The 22,509-nt window shown below is 47.5% G+C and overlaps 1 protein-coding gene across 10 annotated transcripts in view; it reads left to right on the top strand.

Annotated features, from left to right (window-relative positions):
* The window catches only part of SRGAP2 (SLIT-ROBO Rho GTPase activating protein 2), a 238,155-nt gene that overhangs the window by 202,277 nt on the left and 13,369 nt on the right, over positions 1-22,509 (top strand). For all 10 annotated transcript variants that reach the window (XM_067729190.1, XM_067729188.1, XM_067729189.1 and 7 more), the window contains exons 15-19: positions 5,434-5,511; positions 6,439-6,573; positions 8,374-8,479; positions 18,401-18,625; positions 22,238-22,317. In XM_067729190.1, the coding sequence (XP_067585291.1) occupies positions 5,434-5,511; positions 6,439-6,573; positions 8,374-8,479; positions 18,401-18,625; positions 22,238-22,317 (624 nt within the window). The remainder of the gene's footprint in view (positions 1-5,433; positions 5,512-6,438; positions 6,574-8,373; positions 8,480-18,400; positions 18,626-22,237; positions 22,318-22,509) is intronic.

The raw sequence follows: 22,509 nt of genomic DNA, 5'->3' as shown, positions 1-22,509 counted from the left end.
AAAGATAAGTCCAAACTGAGTTCAGGGGAGGAAGAATTATCTGTGCCTAAAGGACAATAGGAACAAGAGAGTCTGAACTCGGATTCTCTCATCCATACATTCTGTTCATTCATTCATTCAGCAAGCACACATCTTCCTATGATAGGGTTATATCCCGATCAACCCATCGTAAGTTGAAAATATCTAAAGTCAAAAATGCATTTCATACACCTAACCTGCAAGTCTTATACACAAACATGTATAGCTTAGCCTAGCCTACCTTAAACGTGCTTAGGACACATATATTAGCCTACGGTTGGGTAAAATCATGTAACATAAAGCCAGTTTTATAATAAAGTGTTGAATGTCTCATGTAATTTATTGAATACTGAGTGAAAAACAGAGTGGTTATCTGGGTACAGAATGATTGTAAGTGTATCGTCTGTTTACCCTCGTGTCTGCATGGCTGGCTGGGAGCTGCAGCCCATGACTGCTGCCCGGCGTCACAGAGAGTACTATACCACGTATCAATAGCCCAGGAAAGATCAAAATTCCAAGTACAGATTCTACTGAATGTGTATCGCTTTTGTACCATCGTAAAGTCGAAAAGTCTTAAGTCAAACCATTGTAAGTTGAGGACCGTCTGTGTGTATATTGATTGCGCATTGTGTACCAAGAAAAAGTTCCTGTGTTCATGAACCTTACTTTCTACTAAAGGACCAATAAATAGATGATCAGTTGATAAACAAATTAATATATATCAGGTGTTGGTGAGTGTCATGAAGAAAAATAAAGCAAGGTGAGGAGATGGAGAATGGAGAGGGGATACTGTTCTAGGTGGATTGTTCAGGGAAACTCTTAGGTCACGCAGGAAGGTGACATTTGCCATCCTGAAGGAAGTCAGGGAGTGAGCCACATGGGTATCTGGGGAAGAGTGTTCTGGGGAGAGAAAACATCACATGCAGAGATCCTTGGCATATGCAAGGACCAGCACTCAGGATGCCAGTGCGGCTGGAGCAGAGTGAGTGGAGAAGAGAGTGGCAGGAGATGAAGCCAGAGGCCAGACTCTTAGAGTTTTGTCGACTAAGGTAGGTGTTTGGATTTTATTCTAAGCGAGTGGGATGCTGTTGGAGAATTTATGAACAGGGAGTGATCTTTCTAAAGGATTCCAGGCTGCTGTGTAGAGATAAGACCATAGGAGGAAATAGGAGGCTGCTGCAGTAGCCCAGGGAAGACATGGCATAGGGTGTCAGCTGTGGAGTTGTTGAGAAGTGGATGCGTTCTGGATATCGTGGCTTGAATGTACCTGTCCCTGCCCCTGTACAGGCACAGTACATGAGGAGACCAAAACTTAGCATATTTCTGTGGTAAGGCTCTGGGGAAACAGGTATGCTCACATATTGCTGATGGGAATGCAAACCCATACAACCCTTTTGGAGGGGAATTTGGCAACATCTAACAAAACTACATATGCACTAATCTGATCCAGCTGTCCTTCTAGGAATTTACCATGAAGATACACCTCCAAAATATGAAAGTACATTTGCACAAGTTATTTATTGCAGCCTCATTTGTAATTGCAAAATATTAGAAACAAAACAACCTAAATGCCATACATGGAAGAATAGATGAATAAACTATGGTATATGCACACAGTGGGAGAATATGCAGCTGCAAAAAAGAATGAGGAAGATGTCCATGAAATGATCTGGTGAGGTTGCCAGGATATATTGTCAAGTGGAAAAAAGCAAAGGGCAAAAGAGTATCTATAGCATGCTGCCTTTCATGTAAGAAAGAAGAGGGTATAAGAATATACATGTGCCTTGTCACTTCTGCAAGAAGAAATATAGGAAGGATGAATCCAGAAACTAATATTTGACTGGTTATTTACATGAATGGGTCAAAAAAGTGAAAAGAATGGGGGAATGAGAAATGGGAGAAGAGTGACATTTCTCTGAGTATTCCTTTTTGTGTAATTTTGACTTTTAGAACTACATGGGTGTTTTCCGTACTCAAAAGATAAATAAACAAATATATAAAACAAAGATGTGGGTAAAACTCCAAATGGAATACAAAAGGTAACAAATAAACCTAACTGTATTACAGACGAATAACATAGGCACACTGAGGAGATGAGGAAGAAAATAATCTAAGTTTCTTTGAAAAACAGTATTTTGATTATATACTATAAGTCTAACAACAAAAAGAACTGTAAAATAATGCACAGTAGTCGATAATTGTTTTTATCACAGGGTGGTGAGCCAGCAATTCTGAAGCCATTTTATGTGTAAATATTATAAGATGAAGCAAATAAATATATTGTTGATTTAAAGAAGAAAAAAAACCTTAGTCTATAGTAGCTGTTCAAAAAATATTTGTTCAGGGAATCCCCTGGTGTCCAGTGGTTAGGACTCCACGCTTCTACAACAGCGGGCAGAGGTCCAATCCCTGGTCAGGGAACTAAGATCCCGAAAGCCGTGTGGTATGTCCAAAAAAAAAAAATTGTTCAGCAAATTGAATTTTTTCCCCCAGATAGGGACTTAAGGTATTCCTGAGCTCCCTAAAGATGATGGATAAAATGTTTGTATATGTGCATTTAATGGGGATAGGGTCCATAAATTCTGTCAGCCCCCAAAACATCTGTGGCCCACCAACTGCCAAAATTTGCACGTCATTACTATCTTCATGTTCCCTTGGAGGTAGATGTTCTAGTCCCCATTATATAGATGAGAAAGCTGAGGCTCACGTGTAAATGGTGGGTCCAGGTGATCCAGGAAGACTTAAACGAAGAGAAGGGATGTGAGGAACAACTGAGACTCGATCAGGATGGAAAAACCCCACCATTTCCATGAGGAAGGGAGCAGAGACACGTGAGCAAGAGGTGGTGGTGTGGCAATCATTTCAAGACTTCTCTAGCAGAGCAACTCTGGGCAACAGCTGGATCCAGCACAAAATGGACAGTTGTGTGCCGTTTCCAAATAACTTACCCAAGTCTGATTGGCTTTATACTTTTATGTTAGTGAGCACTAAGGAAAAGTGAGAAAGGTCATGCATGTGTCGGCTTGGTTATGTGAGGCCTTACCTGCATTATAATAAAAAGCCAAGTGCTTTTCTCCTTCACGTTCTGGAAACCGACCATTTATTAATGTTCCTACTTTCAGAATCATCAGATTAGACACTCTAAAGATTCTATCTGTTGAGCAAGAGCACATGTTGGCCCTTCTAAAGCCTCGGTTCTCGAGGGGAAATGGAAACCAGACAGAAAGGGACCTCGGTGTGCCTCAGGCCTGCTGCCTGGTTTCCAATAAGCTCTCCTCTGATTTCTTCTTGTTCTGGGCCCGTGGGCCAAATTGGCTTGTCCTTGATGTCTAATCTACCAAAAAGTACTGAGATGATCCTCTCTCAGCAAACTGTTGGCTGCACGCATGAGACTGAGTAGCCTGGTCCCTGAGATGACAGTTCCTTATATTATACTGTGTTTCCGACAAGTCGCTGAGTAGGTGACTGTTTCTGTGAGAAACCTGCTGTTTACATTCTTTGTTTATACGGCATTACCTGGCTGTTACACCCCATTGGTGACTAATATGGTAGTTACATTGGGGTCTTAACATTGCCTGCCATTCTGTGAGGGATATTCTGGAGATTCCCCTAGAGGAACAGACAACTTAAGCCCTATTACAAGCCCGGTAATTAAATTCCCCCTGCTTACTTCTTACTATTGCTACAGTTGGATTCGGGATTCAGTCCTGGCCTGTGTGGTTTACTGCAAAGGTCTAGCTGGTAGAATCCAGTCACCACCACCACACGACCCCCATCAAGAGGGGAGTCCTAAAACAGTGGACAAAATGTAGCATTATTCTATTTTGTTTTCCAAAGAAGAAATTTGTTTGAGATTCAAAAATGTTGATGGATCGTGCTGTAACAGAGGAACTTTGACAAAATGCCCAAGTTTGAGCCACGGTGCTCTTGAGAAAAACTGGACAGGCCTGATATGATAAAAGATGCTAGCTCAGTCCAGCCCCTGGGCTCATGCTTCCTGGATCCCTCCCCAGTTCTGAGTTGCATGTGGGGTGCTCTCTGTGAGCCGTATCCACCGTCAGGCTGACAAATGGGCTCCCCCACCCTCTGCGCTTTCCCTCCAATAGGACTCACAAGCCTGGCGTTGAGGAAGGAGTACATGATTGCAGTCAGAAGGCCTGGGCCCCTGGATCTGGTTCTTATCACCTGCATAACCTAATGCTGGTCATCCCTTATCAATCCCCTCACCTAGAAAATGGGCTTGCTGGTAACCCCTGCTTTATGTGGCTATAAGCACAGAAGCAATCACCACACATGCATTAACTTTCTATTATTATTTTTACCCTAACAAACTTCAAAAAGACATCGTTTTCATGCACATTATTCTAGTGTGGCATTGAGGCATGTTGCCTTTAGAGTCAAACTGCAGTCAAGGACCAGTGGCTGGCACAGTGCCTGCAATGCTGTCTGTTGACTGATCACTTGTCTTTTCATGTCCTCCCTTTTTCTTTCTTTCTCTTTTTTTTTTTTTTAATTTTACATTGGAATATAGTTGATTTACAATGTACCAGTCCACGGCCTGTTAGGAACTGGGCCGCAGAGCAGGAGGTGAGCGGTGGGCGAGCAAGCGAAGCTTCATCTGCCGCTCCCCATTGCTCCCCATCGCTCGCATTACCGCCTGAACCATTCTGCCCACCCCCACCCACCATCCATGGAAAAATTGTCTTCCACAAAACTGGTCCCTGGTGCCAAAGAGGTTGGGGACCGCTGTTGTAAATAATGCTGCAATGAACATTGGGGTGCATGCCTCTTCTCGAATTATGGCTTTCTCCAGATATATGCCCAGGAGTGGGATTGCTGGATCATATGGTAATTCTATTTTTAGTTTTTTAAGGAACCTCCGTACTGTTCTCCATAGTGGTTGTACCAATTTATGTCCTCCCTTTTTCATAAGTAGTGAAAGCATTGTCCTCTAGAACAGCCGAACAGTGTTAGAACAGCTAAAGCACTAAGTATGATCTCAGACCCTATGAAACTCTGGTGGTGTGTAATGGCTTGCCTGCCATGCCCCCAAATCTCATCCCTGACCCTTAGGGATAAGCAGGTGCCAGGAATCACTTCCCTACTTTGTAGCTGGGGACAGAGAAGCAAAGGCTGGAGAAGGAGCCTGCCTCATAGACTCTGTCAGAATCAGAAATGGTGTAGACATCTCTTCCCTTAAGTCTCTGACTCGGTGCTTTCTTTAGGCCAATGCCTCATATTCATTCCAGTGACTTTTCCACCATCCTTGTATAGACTTCCTCCTCTGGCCTGAAGAAGAGAGACAGGATGCTTATATACACACTGGCTGAGGGAGACAGACACTCAACTAGGCTTGGAGCCATGGTGTTGAATTTGCTTTTTTGTCTCCTTGATCACTTTTCCCTGTCTTCCTAGGACTACAGCATGAGGGAATCTTCCGAGTGTCAGGATCGCAGGTGGAAGTGAATGACATCAAAAACGCCTTTGAGAGAGGTGAGGAAACAGCCTGAAAGATAAGACCAAATGTTTGCCAGCCCCCCAGGATACTAGCTCCGCGCTTTCTCTCTGAGAGGTACCCAGAGGTTAGCAAGCCAGTTTGCCTCCGTCTTCAGCCCAGCACCTTCTGTCTTGTAGACATCCCCCCACCCCTACCCAGAGATGCAGGGAGGTGCCAGGGTACATCCCAGTTTCCTCCTTCTCAGCCCCATTCATCCTGCCCCTCTCCTCCAGATGATCTACCCAAACCCAAGAAGTTAACTATGATATCTGGGCAGTTTATGGCTGTATCCAGAACCCTTGGTGGCAGAGCGAATGCACCTGTTCATCTTAGCCCATTTATTATCTTGTGGGCTATTAAGGTAATGGACAAGCTTTGGCAATTTCCGTCACTGAAATGGATATATATAGTTTCAATTTGAGGTTGGTCCTATCATTAAATCTAATTACATCTGATATGAAATTTTCCATAGGGAACTCCAGTATGATTGTTCTCCTGTAAGTAGGTGTGCTTTGTTACAGGCCAAGAGGAGCGAGAGCTAATCAGAGGGGCTGGCCTCCCTGGCCTCATTTCCCTCCCCTAGGGGCTCAGTCCCAGCCTAGTTTCATGATCTCATGAGAGAGCCAATTGCTGTGTCCCATCCCCAGCCCAGAGGGAATGTCCCTGAACCAGCCTGGCACAAGCAAATTTATGTAATGGACTTTTGTGCCCCTCCTCTGGCCCCAGGGCCCCTGAGCCTAAGCAGTCTTTGCTTTTGCTAGTCCCTGGTTGCCGTACTCATGGCCAACATGCTGGGCAGAAAGCTGATGGACTGTGATGAAGATTTGAATAGGCCACTCCTTCCCCACCACCGCTGCTTCATCCTGTTTGTTTTTACCTCTCTCACTCTCTCTTTCCTTTTTGGGGGGATTGCTTATCCTTAGGAGAGGACCCGCTGGCTGGAGACCAGAATGACCATGACATGGACTCCATAGCTGGCGTCCTGAAGCTTTACTTCCGGGGGCTGGAACACCCTCTCTTCCCCAAGGACATCTTCCATGACCTAATGGCCTGCGTCAGTAAGTATCATCCTGGCCTCAGATTGGCTTCTGGGCCAGAGCACCTCATAGCAACAGATAACAAATTTCCACAGGGTCTTTTTTTCTCATAAGCTTTCCAGTAATGTTTTCCTTTTTTCCTTTTCCTTGGTGAAGTTTCTCTTCCTTGTTTTCACTCCTTTATCCCCTAGTAGGGGAGGAAAAAGAATGACTTTTCAGGAAGAGTCTGGATCACAAGTCAGAACTCCTGGCTTTTTTCTTTCTGATTCACTTTAAACTCTGTTGCTTTGCTGGGCTTTATCTTTCTTCATTAAAATACATTTATGTTCATATATAAGACACAGTCCTTTTCAGCTATTAGAAGCTCATATATTAGTGCTTGTGCTTTTCATGATGCAAAGGGAGAATACATAAGTGTTACAAATATTTCCTGCTTGTTGCTTTAAATATGGCATGACTTACCTGTGAGATGTGTTAATATGTGTTCTTCTAGGAATAAAAGCCTCTGCACATTTAAAAGTAGTGATAGGATGTTTTCTCAGAGAGAGATAGTCCCTACTTGATCTTTAGATAAAGCAGGTATCTTAGAGGTTCTCTGCCTCTTACTCTAAAATTTAGGGCTTGAAAAGCTATTCCTGGCCATTTAGTTTAGATCATTATACTGGACCCCCCTCTCATTTGTTGTCCACGGAAACTTGGATTAGTATTAGGTCATTCTGGAAGCAGACGCCGTTGAAATGGTGGCTTCAGAGGCTGGAGGAGGCAATGCCTTTGAAATGGAGAAAAGTTTTTCTTCCCAGATCAACCAAGGTCTTCATCCCCCACCGCCCACCCCCGAGTTTCCAGTTTGATTCCTGAGCACTGTCCCTCTCTGTTATTCTGAGAGAGGGACCCAGAGCACTCAGGAAGCTAGCTCTCTTGTTTTATTGGTTTACTCACTATCTGTGGGAGTCCTAGTGGAAATGTGTTCTGTGGGTGACTGAATATATGCATCCCTCCTACCTTCATGTCTTTTTCCAGGGCTGGGCCTAGGTGGAATACCCTAAGTGGATGGGGGTTGCCAGGACAGTACAAGAGACCTTAGCTGCCCAATCCTCCCCTTGAGATCTGCTCCTGATCTAGTACCTCCCATTTCTTTTTCATGGAGAGACTCTCCTAGAAAATGACAGTATCCACATGGCACACCATGAAAGTGGGGAGGCGGGCCATGAGGCAAGCACAGGCCTAGGGCCGTACCTGGAATTAATCAGTCCACAGCACAAGAGTCAGGAAAGTTCTCTGGTTTTCTCCCCAGATATCACTGCTTACACAGGGGCCTGCCATTTCTTGCCTCTGGCCACATTCTCCTCATCCCCACTGCAGATAAGGGAGGGGGGAAGATAAGCCAGACTTGTCCAGGGGATGAGGTGATGCACGTGTGGAGTGGGCAGGACAGGACCTGCGCAGCCCCTCCCTCTCCCCACATGTAGGCCCTCCAAGGGTGGGTGTCGAGCAGTCACAGCAGTTTCTGGTCAGCTCCTTGCCTGTGGTATTGTAATAAGGGGGTGATAGATGCGCTGGGGAGCATCTCCAACCCCTTCTGTGCCCAAGGAGCATACATCTTAAGTCCTGACCCGCAGAAGGTTCTGGAGCCTGCATGCCCCATCACAACAGCCCCACTCCAAGGAGCCACAGAGATGGAGCTCCTTACACTGGCCCAGTGCTGTGTGGACTTGACCGGCTGCTCTCCATATTGCACCCGCTGCTAGTCAGAGCCTTCTGACCACTATTTCCTGGGATCTCAGTTACAGTGGAGGGTAACGCATGGCTTTTTTCTTTCAGCAATGGACAACCTGCAGGAGAGAGCTCTGCACATCCGGAAGGTCCTCCTGGTCCTGCCCAAAACCACTCTGATTATCATGAGATACCTCTTTGCCTTCCTCAACCAGTGAGTAGACTTTCCAGGGAGCAACTGATTGGGCCTTAGCTTCGGTCACTGGAAGTTTACGTAGGGACCTATGTTGATTCCTCCAGCCCAACAGATACTTACTGAACACCTGCTGTGTGCTGGGCACGGTCATAAGATGTAAGAATACATTGTGAAATAAGAGACAAAAACCTGAATACCATTTAGCTCATGTTCCAGCAGAGGACACAGACAATTACAGAAACATGAGGTAGTAATAAGTGCTTAGAAGAATAAGGAAGTGTAAGTTATGGGATCGGGGCAGAGGTGAAAGAGGGAGAGACACTGCAGAGGGGCCTTCAGCAAAGGCCTCTCTGGGGAGACGGTGTGTAAGCAGCAGCCTAAATGAAGTGAAAGAAGGAGCCACGGGATGGTCAAGGTCATCAAGCCCCAAAGTCATGGCAACAATGAGTTTAGATTTGAAGAAGCCATTGGAAAGTTTTAAGCAGAAGAATGTTGTGATCTGATTTTTTAATATATTTTTAAAATCTGCTTCATGGAGAAGTTACCATAGAGTAATGTGGAGAGAAGCGGGAGAGACCTCACCAGAGGTTATTGTGCAGTCTCGGTCGGGAGTGGTGGTGGCTTAGACCAGAGAGGGAATGGTGGAGGGTGATGAGGGGTCAGGTGTAGGATCTATTTGGAGTACAGCTTTGATAGGACCTGCTGACGGGTAGGATATAGAATGTGAGGAAAGAGAAAAATTCTACATTTTTGACATGAGCAGCAGGGAAGCCGTGATGCCATTTGTGGAGCTGGGGAAGACAAGATGTGGAAGAAGCAATCAGGACAAAGTGTTGATGTGGCCATGTTAACTTGAGGTACCCGTTAGCCCTCCAGGTGGAGAGTCTAAGTAGGCAGCTGAACATAGGAATTGGATGCTCAGGGAAGAAACCTGGAGCAGAGATACAGTGTGAGGTCATTGTGTACTGATGGTATTTAGCTGGTCAGCCAGGGAGTGAGTGTAGCTAGAAGAGAGGTCTGAGCATCAGAGGGGCCTTGGGCTTAGCCAGAGTATTTCTCCCTGTCTAAGCAGTGTGTCCTTGCCCAGGGCAGGCATGGAGGGCAGCAAAGACAACGAGCAAGGACATGCTTCTCCCCTTAGGCACCTCTGTCTTTCCACGTTGCTTTCACTGCAGCATCTCCCTCAACAGCCTAGGCCAAAGTCTATCAGTGGGCAACCCGAGGGCCAGATAAGGCCTATAGATGTGTTCCCTTTAAGTCCACTCTGTCTTGAAAACATTGAACCATTTAAATATTGGGAGATTTTACTTTTTAAAAAAATCTAGATTTCTAGCTTCTCTTGAAAGAATCACTAGGTCTAGCAGCATTGGATCTGCACGCCCACGCGGCCGCAGTTCCCTGTGGAGTACGGGCTGCTGCCTAGATGAGGCGGTCAGGCGCCCCCAGTTCACCACAGTCCCCAGCTCTCCCCGAAACTCCCCGATGCTGAGGCTGAATTCAGTTACCGTTATCATCTCTCTGGCTTTATGGCTTTTCATTGAGTGGGGAAACATTTCTTTAGATCCATGTATCTATTTTTTTAAAAAAGGGAAAACAAAAAGTAGACCAAGGGGCTAGGGTGTTTTAGCTCATATTGCTTTGTGACAATGAAGACTCTTCCTAGTGGGTTGGTCCCTACTTCAAAGAAATACAAGTTCAGAGGCCGTCTCAGCCTCTGCTTACAGACCAGAGTCAGCCTGACTTGAGGCATCTGGGCTAGCAGCCCCCGCCCGAGACCTTTCAGGGGCAACCACACTGTCCTCTAGCCCTGTTGCTGGCCCTGCAGAGTGACAGAGGGTCCTGGCCCAGCAGCCTGCTGCTTCCACGTGGCTGTGTCTGCACCATTCATTAGCCAAGCCCTGACTCAGCACCACAACTGCCTTTAGTTGAGAACCCCTCATGACTCACACAGCGTTTCACATGCTGCCCGTTTTAGGCAGACGGAAACTCTGGTAATGACTCTCAAGCCAGTCGGTCCCCTCAGGGCCACCAGGCCTTGTCTCCCCTCATTGACCGATACCTGCCCTCAAAGAGCCTAGTCTGCTCCCGCAGAGCGAGGAACATGTCGGTCGTGGGTAAACAGGCAGGGGAGCAGGCAGGTCCTGGGGTGACTGTGTGTGTAAGCACAATGGCCCCATCCTGCCCACATTTTCTTCCTGCTAAGTGGAGGGGTGAGGGAGTTTGTGGGTGGGGAGAAACGGTAGAGGAAGCATCATAAGAGCTGGAGAGGGTGGCCACTGTCGAAGGAAACATGGAAAACTGCACCCATTCAAATGATGACTTTTGTTTTGTTTCACTTCTTTTTCTGGTTAAAAAATGATTAACTTGCTCATCAAAGTCTTTCATTGAAAAGATGCAGCATTAATAACCACAGTGTTTCCTAAAATAATAAATGGAGTGCAGGACACAGGCGATAGAGAAGACCACCTGCCTGCACAGGAAGGTGACAGGTGATAAGTATGCAGACTGGGCCCAGTCTGGAAACTCTGCCTGGGCCCAGACTTTTAGGACCCCTCTCCTTTGCTGTTACATGTCCTGACAGTGTGTACTTTATGTCTGGCTATTGTCTTTTTTGGGGTTGTACACATCCTCCATCTCAAGGAACGCCCAGAACTGAGATATATGTATGGAACTCCTTACACAGTGCACCAGTGCTGTGTGGACTTGACCTGGTTCCACATATATCTATATAGCTAGTGTTCAGTCCATTCCATGAACCTTGGGTACATGCCTGTCCAGTAGGCCTTGTTAATTGTTAATTATTCATGTTATCCTTTCTTAGCATCTGCATTGATGATCAATTGCTGTGTAATAAATTACCCTAAAACTTAGCAACTTCAAAACAATAAGCATTTATTTTTATGTCACAGTTTCTGTGGATCAGGAATCTAGGTGCAGCTTAGCTGGGGCCTCTGGCTCCAGGTTTCTTGAGGTTGCAGTGAGTGTACTGGGGGCAGGGCTGTAGTTTCTTCTGAAGGCTCGACTGGGAAAGGATCCACGTGGTGTTGGCAGGATTCAGTCCCTTGCAGGTTGTTGGACTGAGGGCCTCCTTTCCTGGCTGGCTGTTGGTCAGAGGCCTCCATCAGTTCTGCACCACATGGGCCTCACCATAGAGCTGCTCGTGACATGGCAGCTGGCTTTGCTCCAAGCAAGTGAGTGACAGAGTGCCCAAGAGAGCAGCGAGTCTTTGTAACCTAATCTCAGAAGTTACGTCCCATCACTTCTTCCATACTCCATTCACTAGAAGTGAGTCACTAAATCTAGCCCACACGCAAAGGGAGAGAACTACACAAGGGCATGAATACCAGTAGGCAGGGCCATGTCTCATTTTAGAGGCTGCCGGCCACAGCATCTGTACTACTCAGTGGGTTTTCACCCTGAAACAAAGTGCAGGTAGCTCCCCCTCACTGCCGCTGACTCTGCTGCTTGCCTTTTGAAACCTGATTTCTTCAGATGTCAAACAATACAGACTTTTAGTCTCTTGCTAATCAAGAGAGGTCCATAGACCAGCAGCATCAGCATCATCAGGGAGATTGTTAGAAATGCAGAATCTCAGTTCCTCCCCCACCCCACCCCCAATGACCCATGAATCAGAATCTGTATTTTGACAAAATCCCCTAATGAGTCATAGGCACATGAAGGTCCGAGAAGCATCACTCTACATCCTCAAATATTGCTCCATAATCTGAAAGAGGGAATTGGTGGTGCTTCTTTCACTGTTCAGGCACCTCAGCAGCTCTCCAGAAAAGCTGAGTCTTCCTCCAAACTTCACCATCTCAAGTGCCTCCCAGTTTGGAAAGATTCTGTCTGTGCTGCTCTTCTGACTTTCACAAGGAGTATTTTAGCTTCTGTATGAAAATGGACAAGTAGAATTGTGGCTGGATTGTCCTAGAGACTCACAGATGCTCATGTATTTATTCACTTATTTATTTAACATGCATTTATTAAGCATTTACTGTGTGCTAGGCCCTGTTTCAGTTGCTGGATATCTAAGATTGCACCAAACAGTCAAGGTCTCTGCCCTCATGGAGCCTACATAGCACATAGAACTGGAGGAAGACAGGCAAAACTGATAAGAACACATGTCATGGGACTTCCCTGGTGGCACAGTGGTTAAGAATCCACCTGCCAATGCAGGGGACACGGGTTCAAGCCCTGGTCCGGGAAGACCCCTCATGCCATGGAGCAACTAAGCCCATGAGCCACAACTACTGAGTCTGTGCTCTGGAGCCCGTGAGCCACAACTACTGAGCCCACACGCCTAGAGCCCGTGCCCTACAAGAAGAGAAACCAACGCAATGAGAAGCCCGCTCACCACAATGAAGAGTAGCCCCTGCTCACCGCAACTAGAGAAAGCCTGCACACAGCAGTGAAGACCCAGCACAGCCAAAAAGAAAGAAATTAATTTGAAAAAAAAAGAGGCTTCCCTGGTGGCGCAGAAGTTGAGAGTCTGCCTGCCGATGCAGGGGACACGGGTTCGTGCCCCGGTCCGGGAGGATCCCACATGCCACGGAGCGGCTGGGCCTGTGAGCCATGGCCGCTGAGCCTGTGCGTCTGGAGCCTGTGCTCCGCAACGGGAGAGGCCACAACAGTGAGAGGCCTGCGTACCACAAAAAAAAAAAAAAAAAAAAAAAAAAAGAAGAGCATATGTCATATGTCAGAGGATAAGGGCTGTGGAGAAAATTAAAGCATGTTACAGGGGTGCTTCCCTGGTGGTGCAGTGGTTAAGAATCTGCCTGCCAATACAGGGGACATGGGTTCAAGCCCTGGTCCATGAAGATCCCACATGCCACGGAGCAACTAAGCCCGTGTGCCACAACTACTGAGCCTGAGCTCTAGAGCCCACGAGCCACAACTACTGAAGCCCACGTGCCTAGAGCCTGTGCTCCACAACAAGAAAAGCCACCGCAATGAGAAGCCTGCATACCGCAAGGAAATGTAGCCCCTGCTCACCACAATTAGAGAAAGCCGGTGTGGCAGCAACGAAGACCCAAAGCAGCCAAAAATAAACAAATAAATAAATAAAGCATGTTAGGGGACTGGAGAGTGTAAGGGGTGGGTGTGAGGGTTTCCTCTTTAATATACAGTGGTCAGGGACACCTCACTGAGCAGCTGACAGTGGGCAGTGGTGTAGGAGGAGGACCAAGAGGGATCGGTGTCCCAGAAGCCGCATAATGTGTTTCAAGGAGGGTGTGATAACTGAGATAACATGATGACAGGTCAGCTAAGAAAAGGACTGAGAACTGATTTAGCAGCATAGATGTCACTAGTGACCTTGATGGGCATTGTCTTGGTGGAGGAGGAGGGGCAAAATCCTGATGGTGTCAGTTCAAGCGAGAAGGGGTGCTGATGCTGGATAAACAAAATGTGGTAGATCCGTACAGTGGGGTCGTATTCAGCTAAATGCTACTGGACCGTACACTTTAAAATGGTTAAAATGGTAAATTTTCTGTTGTGTGTGTTTTACCACGATAGAGGGGTTGGGGGGCTGCACGGGAAGAGAGTAGGTGTGTGAATCTGCTAGGGCTGCCCCAACAAAATACCATAGACTGGGTGGCTTAAACAACAGAAATTTGTTTTCTCACAGTTCTGAAGTCTGGGAGTGCAAGATCAAGATGCCAGCAGGGTTGGTTTCTGGGGAGACCTGTCTCCTTGGCTTGTAGACAACCACCACACTGCTTCCTCACGTGGCCTTTCTTCTGTGCACACACTGGGAGACAGAGCTCTGCTCTCTTTTCCTCTCCTTATAAGGACACCAGTCCTGTAGGGTTTGGGCCCCACCCATATGACCTCATTTAACCTTAATTACCTCCTTAAAGGGCCTGTCTCCAAATACAGTCATTACAGTCAAGTTAGGGCTTCAACATATGAATTGGGGGGCAGGGAGGACACAATTCAGTCCATAACAGAACCGGTAAAGAAGAACCAGAGAATCAGAGACAACTCTCAAAGAATTTTATTATAAAGAGAAGAGAATGGGACAGTAATTCAGCATGGATTCGGACTTAAGAGAGAATATTGTTTTCAAGATGGGTGGTATTGCTGCACATTGGCATGCTAGTGGGAGTGACCCCATAGAGAAGAAATGATGATGGAGGAGAGAGCAAGGTAATTGCTGGAGTGCTATTCTTGAGGAGGTGAGAGGGAGGAAGGCAAGTCAGTTAATAGATATGGGACCATGGAAGTTGGGGAGAGGGGGCAAGGGGAGTGAGGGAGTGCCTTTGAAGGGCCATCAGGAAGAGTCAGCCACAATTACCTTCTACCTCTTATCTCTTAAGGAGCCTTTTGGGAAAGTCTGTTAAACCATGGATTTACAGATTCTCAACCCCACGTTTTGCCTGGAGCCATGGTGAATAATACAATTCCTCTTCATCCCTTTCAAACCTGAAATCAACCCTGATGCATAATATCTTACCCATGGTCTGTTGGGTGTTGCCAAATCAAACCCCTGGAGGCCATGAAGTTGAAGGTTTTTAATGGAAGTGTCATATGTTTAAAACAGTGTGTTCAAAGCTTCGTGCTCTCCCTGAGGATTTAAGGTTTTGATTTGGGGATGCAGAGCCCTCAGCTTGTTAGATTATGCCTGTCAGGAGAAGACGACGGTGGACACCTGTAAGTCAATTACTGCCAAATGTCAGCGGCCCTGCTTTTCCCTGACTGGAATCAAAGGTCCTGTGCCGGGCTTCCCTGGTGGCGCAGTGGTTGAGAGTCTGCCTGCCGATGCAGGGAACACTGTCTGGGAAGATCCCACATGCCGCGGAGCGGCTGGACCCGTGAGCCATGGCCGCTGAGGCTGCGCGTCCGGAGCCTGTGCTCCGCAACGGGAGAGGCCACAGCAGTGAGAGGCCCGCGTACCACAAAAAAGAAAAAAAGGTCCTATGTCAAGAAGCAAACAGGACATTAAAATGACAGAAAATATTTCTTAAACATCACCTATGTGCCAGGCACAGTGCTAAGTGCTTTGCACATATTACCTCGTTTAGTCTTCAAAACAGCCCATCAAGGGGGCACATAATTGCCCCCATTTTATGAAGAAACTAGGGAACTAGTACAAAACGATGGTAAGCAATGGAGCTGGGACTCAAAACCAGGTCTGCTTGACTCTAAAATTCTTGGGATGTTTTGTTTTTCTTTTTAAATGTAATCAGAGATACAAATGTGCATCGTGTTTTTTAAATACCTTTATTGGAGTATAATTGCTTTACAATGTTGTGTTAGTTTCTGCTGTATAACAAGGTGAATCAGCTATATGTATACATATATCCCCATATCCCCTCCCTCTTGCGTTTCCCTCCCACCCTCCCTATCCCACCCCTATAGGTGGTCACAAAGCACCGAGCTGATCTCCCTGTGCTACGCTGCTGCTTCCCACTAGCTATCTATTTTACATCTGGGAGTGTATATATGTCAATACAACTCTCTCAGTTTGTCCCAGCTTCCCCTTCCCACTCCCCGTGTCCTCAAGTCCATTCTCTACGTCTGCGTCTTTATTCCTGTCCTGCTCCTAGGTTCTTCAGAACCAACAAATGTGCATCATTTAAAAGTAAAAAGTCCAGAAAAATGCATGATGAAAAACAGTTTTCCCACGCCAATCCTGATTTTCTCATTCCCCCCAAAACCCACTACGCTGGACCTTTTTAAGGTGCTCAAAAGAGGATGAGTTCAAATCCATTAGGAAAGTTCACTCGTGTTATGGACAGAACCTAAAGAAATATAGTACAGTTCTTAGAGGAGATGGCATGTGTAGAAGTCGATACCAAAAAAATATTTTTTTTAAAGAGGGAGCTGTTACCAGTATTATCCATTTTAGATATTTCTTCAAAAATAAAAATCCAGTATTTGAGGTCTTATACTAGGTACAGCCATCAGAGTCTTCAAGGATTATTAGCACCATTATATTATACACAGAATTGTGTGCATTTGTTATGTGCTCATATATGAATTTCCCTGGGGAGAGAATCCTTAGTTTTTGTCAAATTCTTGAAGGAGCCTGTGTCCCTCAAGTAGTTAAGCACCATGGCTTTACCCCCAGAACTTAGGTGTTCCAGTAGATTGGAAGAGAAAGAAGGATCTTGGTCTGTATTTTAATGGGAATAAGAAATGGACCTGGACCCATGAGAAGTGGACCCCAGTGCACAAACACAGGTCCTCTCTGGCCCTGGTCATTGTAGCCACCTAGGAGTTGAGCAGTCCTTGCCTTAGAAGGCCGGGCAAGATTCCTCTTCTCTCAGTGAGCTTAGACTGGGACCCTCAGGTCTAGAGTTTATCTCCCTTTGACCACCAGGCTTCCCAGAAACTACTGCTTTCCTTGCATGTTACCAAAACGTTGTCAGATCACACTAAAGAAACAGACTTCCTCCTGCTTGTCCCTCCATGACTCGAGGAACCAGCCAGCCTGGGATGGGCTACAATTTTAGCCCCGTGGCACCTCATGCCTCCGTTGTCCCTGCTAAGGTTCCCAAGCTAATTATCTCTCCTGTCTCTCTCCAGTTTTTATTTGACCAAGAAGTAGACTTGGAAACATCTACCAGCCTTTTCTGAATCTCTGCTCTCTTTTAACTCAGGAGCCAGAGAAGGATTATAAAATTAAATCTTTAAAACCTCCTATGAAGCAGTCCGGCCACTGAGATCCATCAACGCACCCATCTCAGGCCTCCCTGCATCTGACCGGGTCCTACAGAGCAGTGGTCCTCAGCCATGACAGTTGTTTGTCACTGTCCCACTTCATTGTCCCACTTCACATGTTCTGCAGTGATTCTGTGGGGGGACCGGGGACGTATCTGAATCTTCAGTGAAGGAGAGAATCATTGAGATAGAGACCAGCTTGGTCATTTGAGTCTGGATGCTGGATACACTAGAAGTCAACTCTGCTCAGTTCTGAAGAACAGCTACTCAGATGAAGACAGCTGAGTCCCAGGCCTCTGGCTAAGCACCATGGCTTTGGTATCCTCTCAAGATCTGTCAGAATCCAGATGCCCACAAGGGAGGCAGAACCCCGTAGCAGAGCTCACGTTTCTGCAGACTCCTAGGGGCAGGGTACATCCAGAGCTAGCCCAGCCTTCAGTGCCTGGACAGACAGACCCGTGGGCACTCACCACTGAAGGGCTTGGGTCCTTGGCCAGGGTTGGAGGTATGGCTGGAGCAGCTGCTGGCTGGAAAGGGGGAGTTCCTGGAATAAAATACCCAATAATGAAGTCAGACTGCGTCCAGGGGAAGCCTGAGCAGGAGCTGAGCTACATGCTGACCTTTTCCTGAATAAATCCTGAATGTAATAGTGGAGGAGGATATTATGAAAATGGAAAACAATTGCATTAGCTACTCCAGGAAGAAATTCACGGGCTTGATGGAATACAAAAGCTAATCAGTTGGCTATTTTTTTAAATAAGTCTAGAGCTTAGAATGGAATATCCCTAATAATTTGATTATTTTGCCATTCAAGAAGGAACACAGCGCACAATGCCTGCATCTTCTGACCGTGTCATTACCAGGGCAGCCCGAGGGGCTCCGTCTGTTCTGTCGGCTTAGTGGGTTGGTCTGTGGGAGCGTATCCAGCTCTGCAGAGTGGTGTGTCCGCAAGGCAGGGTGGATTTGGTGGATATGGTCTAGGGTTGGGGTGGGGATTGGGGGGTAAGTAGGATTTGAACAGGGAGCTAGAGAAAGAGGAGGGGCGAGATCTGCAAGGAGGGACCTCCACTTGGCCCTCCCTTGGCTCCTGAATAGTGTCCTGGTGGTCATTCTCTTCTCCCCCTACCGGCTTTCTAGAAGGGCTCTGACGCCCAGAAAAGCAGGGGGCCGTCTGTGCTGCTTCTGTTCTTGCTCCTGGCAGCGCCTCCTGTGACTGTGTTTTCTGGGCATTCATGCGAGTGCTTTTCAGCTTGCCCCCTTTTCCTTCTCCTCCAGTTTATCACAGTTCAGTGAAGAGAACATGATGGACCCCTACAACCTCGCCATCTGCTTCGGGCCCTCGCTGATGTCAGTGCCTGAGGGCCATGACCAGGTGTCCTGCCAAGCCCACGTGAATGAGCTGATCAAAACCATCATCATCCAGCACGAGAACATCTTCCCAAACCCTAGGGAGCTGGAGGGCCCCATCTACAGCAGAGGAGGGAGCACGGAGGATTACTGGTAGGGGACTCAGGGTCGGAGGAGGGGAAATGTCACCAACACGCACTGGCGTGGGGGCCAGATGGCCAAGCGAGACCAAGGGAAACACCCAGATCCTCCCCACCTCCCACTCCGAGGCACTTCAAGCTGCCAGGATCGGGGGTTGCTGTAGGCAGGGCCCCACCTCGACCCAAACTACTCAGTGCCACTTCAGGCTGCCTCCTTTTTTACGAGTTCTGAGTGATGAGAGACCATTCTGAAAGATAACGACAGCAATAACAGGAACGTTAATGATCTCCGGGAAAGGAAATTTGATCAGATTGTACGCAGAACTGGCGTTCATCAGGCAGCGATGTCTCTCTGGCTCCTGCTCGGAGCTGGCTATTGTGAGAAGAACAGTCCTGCGTCCCAGGGAATTTCTGTCTTATTGGGAAGATTTCAGTTATGAAGCATATGTCCTGACTGTGAGTTTATACAATGATAATTTAGTAATGATCTCAGACATTTGTGATGAGAAAGTGAGGTAAGGTCCATTTTCGGCAGGTTAGGCCCAGTGCCCCACTGAAGCAGGTTCGTCATGACTTCACCTGGAAACAGAGATGTAAAAGGAATCCCTAGGGCACATCTTTACTAGACCCTTCCATTAGACAAATAACAGATTTCCATTTTATAGATTAAGTCATTGCAATCTAGAGAGGCCAGGGACGATCTTTGAGGCCACCTCAGTGGTGGGGATCCCAGCCCTGACCCCTTGACTGTCAGTGCATGGTACCACCCACTGCCCCACACTGCCCCCATCGTGCCACTTACAGGGTCATTTTCCCAGTAAACGCAAAGACAACTGCCTCTCTCTTTTACTCCCTAACATCCCTTACCTCTTCCTCCTCCTCCCTTTCCCTTCTTCCCCTAAACAGTGTTTCAGCCTGGGCTGAAAGCATAAGCCAGCCCAAATCGGATTCCATCTGAATTCAACATCTGGAAGCAATTCAGCCAGCCCCATTGCTATGGACTGAGGTAGGGGAGGACAGGGGAGGTTGCTTACTTAATGAGAGGCCAGTCAGTCCATGCTTCTCCCTGATCCCCACAGAAGGAGCCTCCAGCCCAAGGAGTGAGGAAAATGCTATTCATGTGTCTGTGAACATAAAAGTACCACTGACATCGCTGAGTTCGGTCTTCTCTGCTGTCCTGTAGATCCCGGCATCTGAGGCTGAGCTGGAGAAATCTAGGCTCACCAGCTCGGAGAGAAAGCTTCCGGTCACTGACAGATGGCTGGTGGGGACTAGGGATGTTGTTCGAGTCCCAGCCTACTGGCTGGTGGGCTCCAAGGAGCTGTCCTTGTACATGTGACTTGGAGAGTTGGTTTCCCTTGCATGAGTGTTGAAAAGCTGTGGAATAGTGTTCCCGATTCCTGCTTCACCTGCCTTCTCACATATCAAACCGCTGCAGGCTCTGGGCCCATTCCAGGACACAGAGCCCCACCTCACGGCCCGGTTCAGCAGGGCCCTGGTAGGGCTCACCGGGCACAGATGGGAGGGCACCTACCTCTCAGTTCTGTCCAAGGTCTTCTCCCAGCACACCACCACCACCCCCCAGCCCCATTGGTTGTGCATCTGCCATTTATTAGCAGCCTCTGGGAAAACCACAAGATTAGTCAGGGCCTGTTACTACCACAGACTGGCTGGGAGGCCAGAAGCACCCCAGGATCAAGAGTAAATGACCTTGGGTAGGAGGGACCATCTGACTGCTGGGTTCATAGCCACTCAGAAGGCTCCCAGCCTGTCCATCAGAAGAGAGAGAAGTGCCAGCAAAGTGAGCTAAGATGGATGAAGGAGGGGAGGGAGGGGTGGCAAAGGGGGAGTCAGAGCCCAAGTATACTGGAGATGGGCCAGGAGACCAGAACAGCCAGGAAGAGGGAGCACCAAGGCCGCTTGGCCTCCCTGCAGCCCCACTGCACCACGCTTACCAGCCCTGAGACCGGAACCCAGTTTTCCAGGACTGCCTGTGGTGTAGCATGCTGGGCTGCTTCTGAGACCACAGGTGTTAGGTAGGCTGGGGTGTGCGTGTGGAATGAGAGAAGCATAGCATTTCAGGGCTAGAAGGGACCTTATAAAGCATCAGCTTGTCTTTACCTTAGGGCAGTGGTTTTCAAAGTGGGGTCCCTGGACCAACGGCACCTGCCTTACACAGGCTGATTAGGAATGCAAGTGCCCCGACTCCACCCAGACCTAGTGAATCAGAAACTCTGGGAGTGGGTGAGGCAGTCTCTTTTTAACAAGCAGTCCAGGGCTCCATGAAACTTGGGAGCTGCCGCCTTAGTGGACAGCCAAAGAAATGAACTCAGAGGTCTGGGGAAAAGTGAGCCTTTGCCCTGCACACCCCTGGGGTCCCAAGGGTTTCCAGAATGTCACCAAACTCATTCAGAGGGTTTTGAGGCCCAGAAAACAGTGAGAAAGTGTGCCCACATTTTCTGATAAAGAGGAATCCCTGTTGATGTTCTCCCATAATGTTCTCTGGGGTCTGGAGATCCTCCTTGGAACTGCCTTGCTTCACACGGGGTGAGTTCTAAATTAGTCCCCTGGTCTTTGAGGAACTTTCTAGGAGCGAAGGACCCATCCGCTGAGGAGGGAGAGGCTGTATGCTCAAAGGTAGAAACTGAAGCCAGGATGTGGGGTTGAGGGGTGATGGTGCTTCCATAGAACTGCCTGGAAAGTCTCACTCGTTACTACCTACCACCAGAGGAAGAAACTTCAGAAATGAACAGGATTTTTCTCTACTTTTCAGGAAGTCAGAACTTCCTGGTGCCCCTCCCCATGCGCTCTGAAGTCCAAGAGATCAGGAGTAGAAATGACTTTTCCTAATAACTTCCCTGCTCATTCTCGATTCTCCACCCTGGGTAATTTGAGGCTCCATGAATTCTGTCAAGAACTTGACCCAGCTCTCATCCGCTGCCCTCTTGCAGCGTCCAGCCCACAGCAGACTTTCTTCCCCTGCTTGTGTTTCCCACTCATTTCTATGACTCACCTCCTACTTTCTCACCAGCACTAAACCACAAAGCAGCCAGAGCCATCAAGCAAGATGAGAAAGAAGGAGAGAAAGCACTGCTTATTAATCACTCCCTCTTATTTCATTGAATCCTAACACAACTCTGTGAGATATATAGACCATTATCCTCGATTCGTAGATTAGGTATCTGAGGCTGAAAGAGATTAAGTAATTGCCCAGGGTCGCACAGCTACCAGGTGTCAGAGCTGGTATTTGGATCCAGTTGTAGCCGATGCTAAAGCCCGGTGTTTCCCTTCCACCATGCTCCCTCCAGGAACTAATTCACCTAGAGAAATAACCCTTGAGGAGCTAAGTTGTTCCGTATTTTCGAAAAGATTTGTAAGTTCAAATGGGGTTCCTCTTGTCTCAAGATGTTGTAAGTCCCATGTAGTCTCGAGTAGTTTTTGTAGCGGGAGCTAGCCTAGAGAATCCCGAGAGCCTTACATTTCATTATAAGCATCTGTCTGGAGTATGTGATCAGGATCTGGAGAGTCTAGGATAGATCCCATGTCCAAGGAAGCTGTGTGAAAGAGAAGACAAGAATTTTGTAAGCAAATGCTGAGGTCCCAGTTACTCTTGGTTCTGTTGCAGTGACAGCCCTCACGGAGAGACTACCTCGGCTGAAGACTCAACCCAGGATGTGGCTGCAGAGCACCACACAAGTGATGACGGTACGAGGCCCCACTTGGAGTCAGTGGGACTGTGGGGTGGTGAAGCAGAAAGGAGAGATTATATATCCTGTGCTCCTGATGGCCCTTCCTGTCCAGCAGTCCCCTCAAGACGAGCAGGGAGCTCTCCTGCCTCCCAGCTTCATTCCTTCCCTTTCTTGGAGAGACAGCCCACCTTCTCAAATAGAGTGGTCT

Source organism: Pseudorca crassidens, chromosome 2 (genome assembly GCF_039906515.1).
Source record: "Pseudorca crassidens isolate mPseCra1 chromosome 2, mPseCra1.hap1, whole genome shotgun sequence".
In the NCBI taxonomy this organism is placed as follows: Eukaryota; Metazoa; Chordata; class Mammalia; order Artiodactyla; family Delphinidae; genus Pseudorca; species Pseudorca crassidens.
Note: the sequence above shows the minus strand (reverse complement) of the source record. Positions and strands in the feature narration are given on the sequence as shown.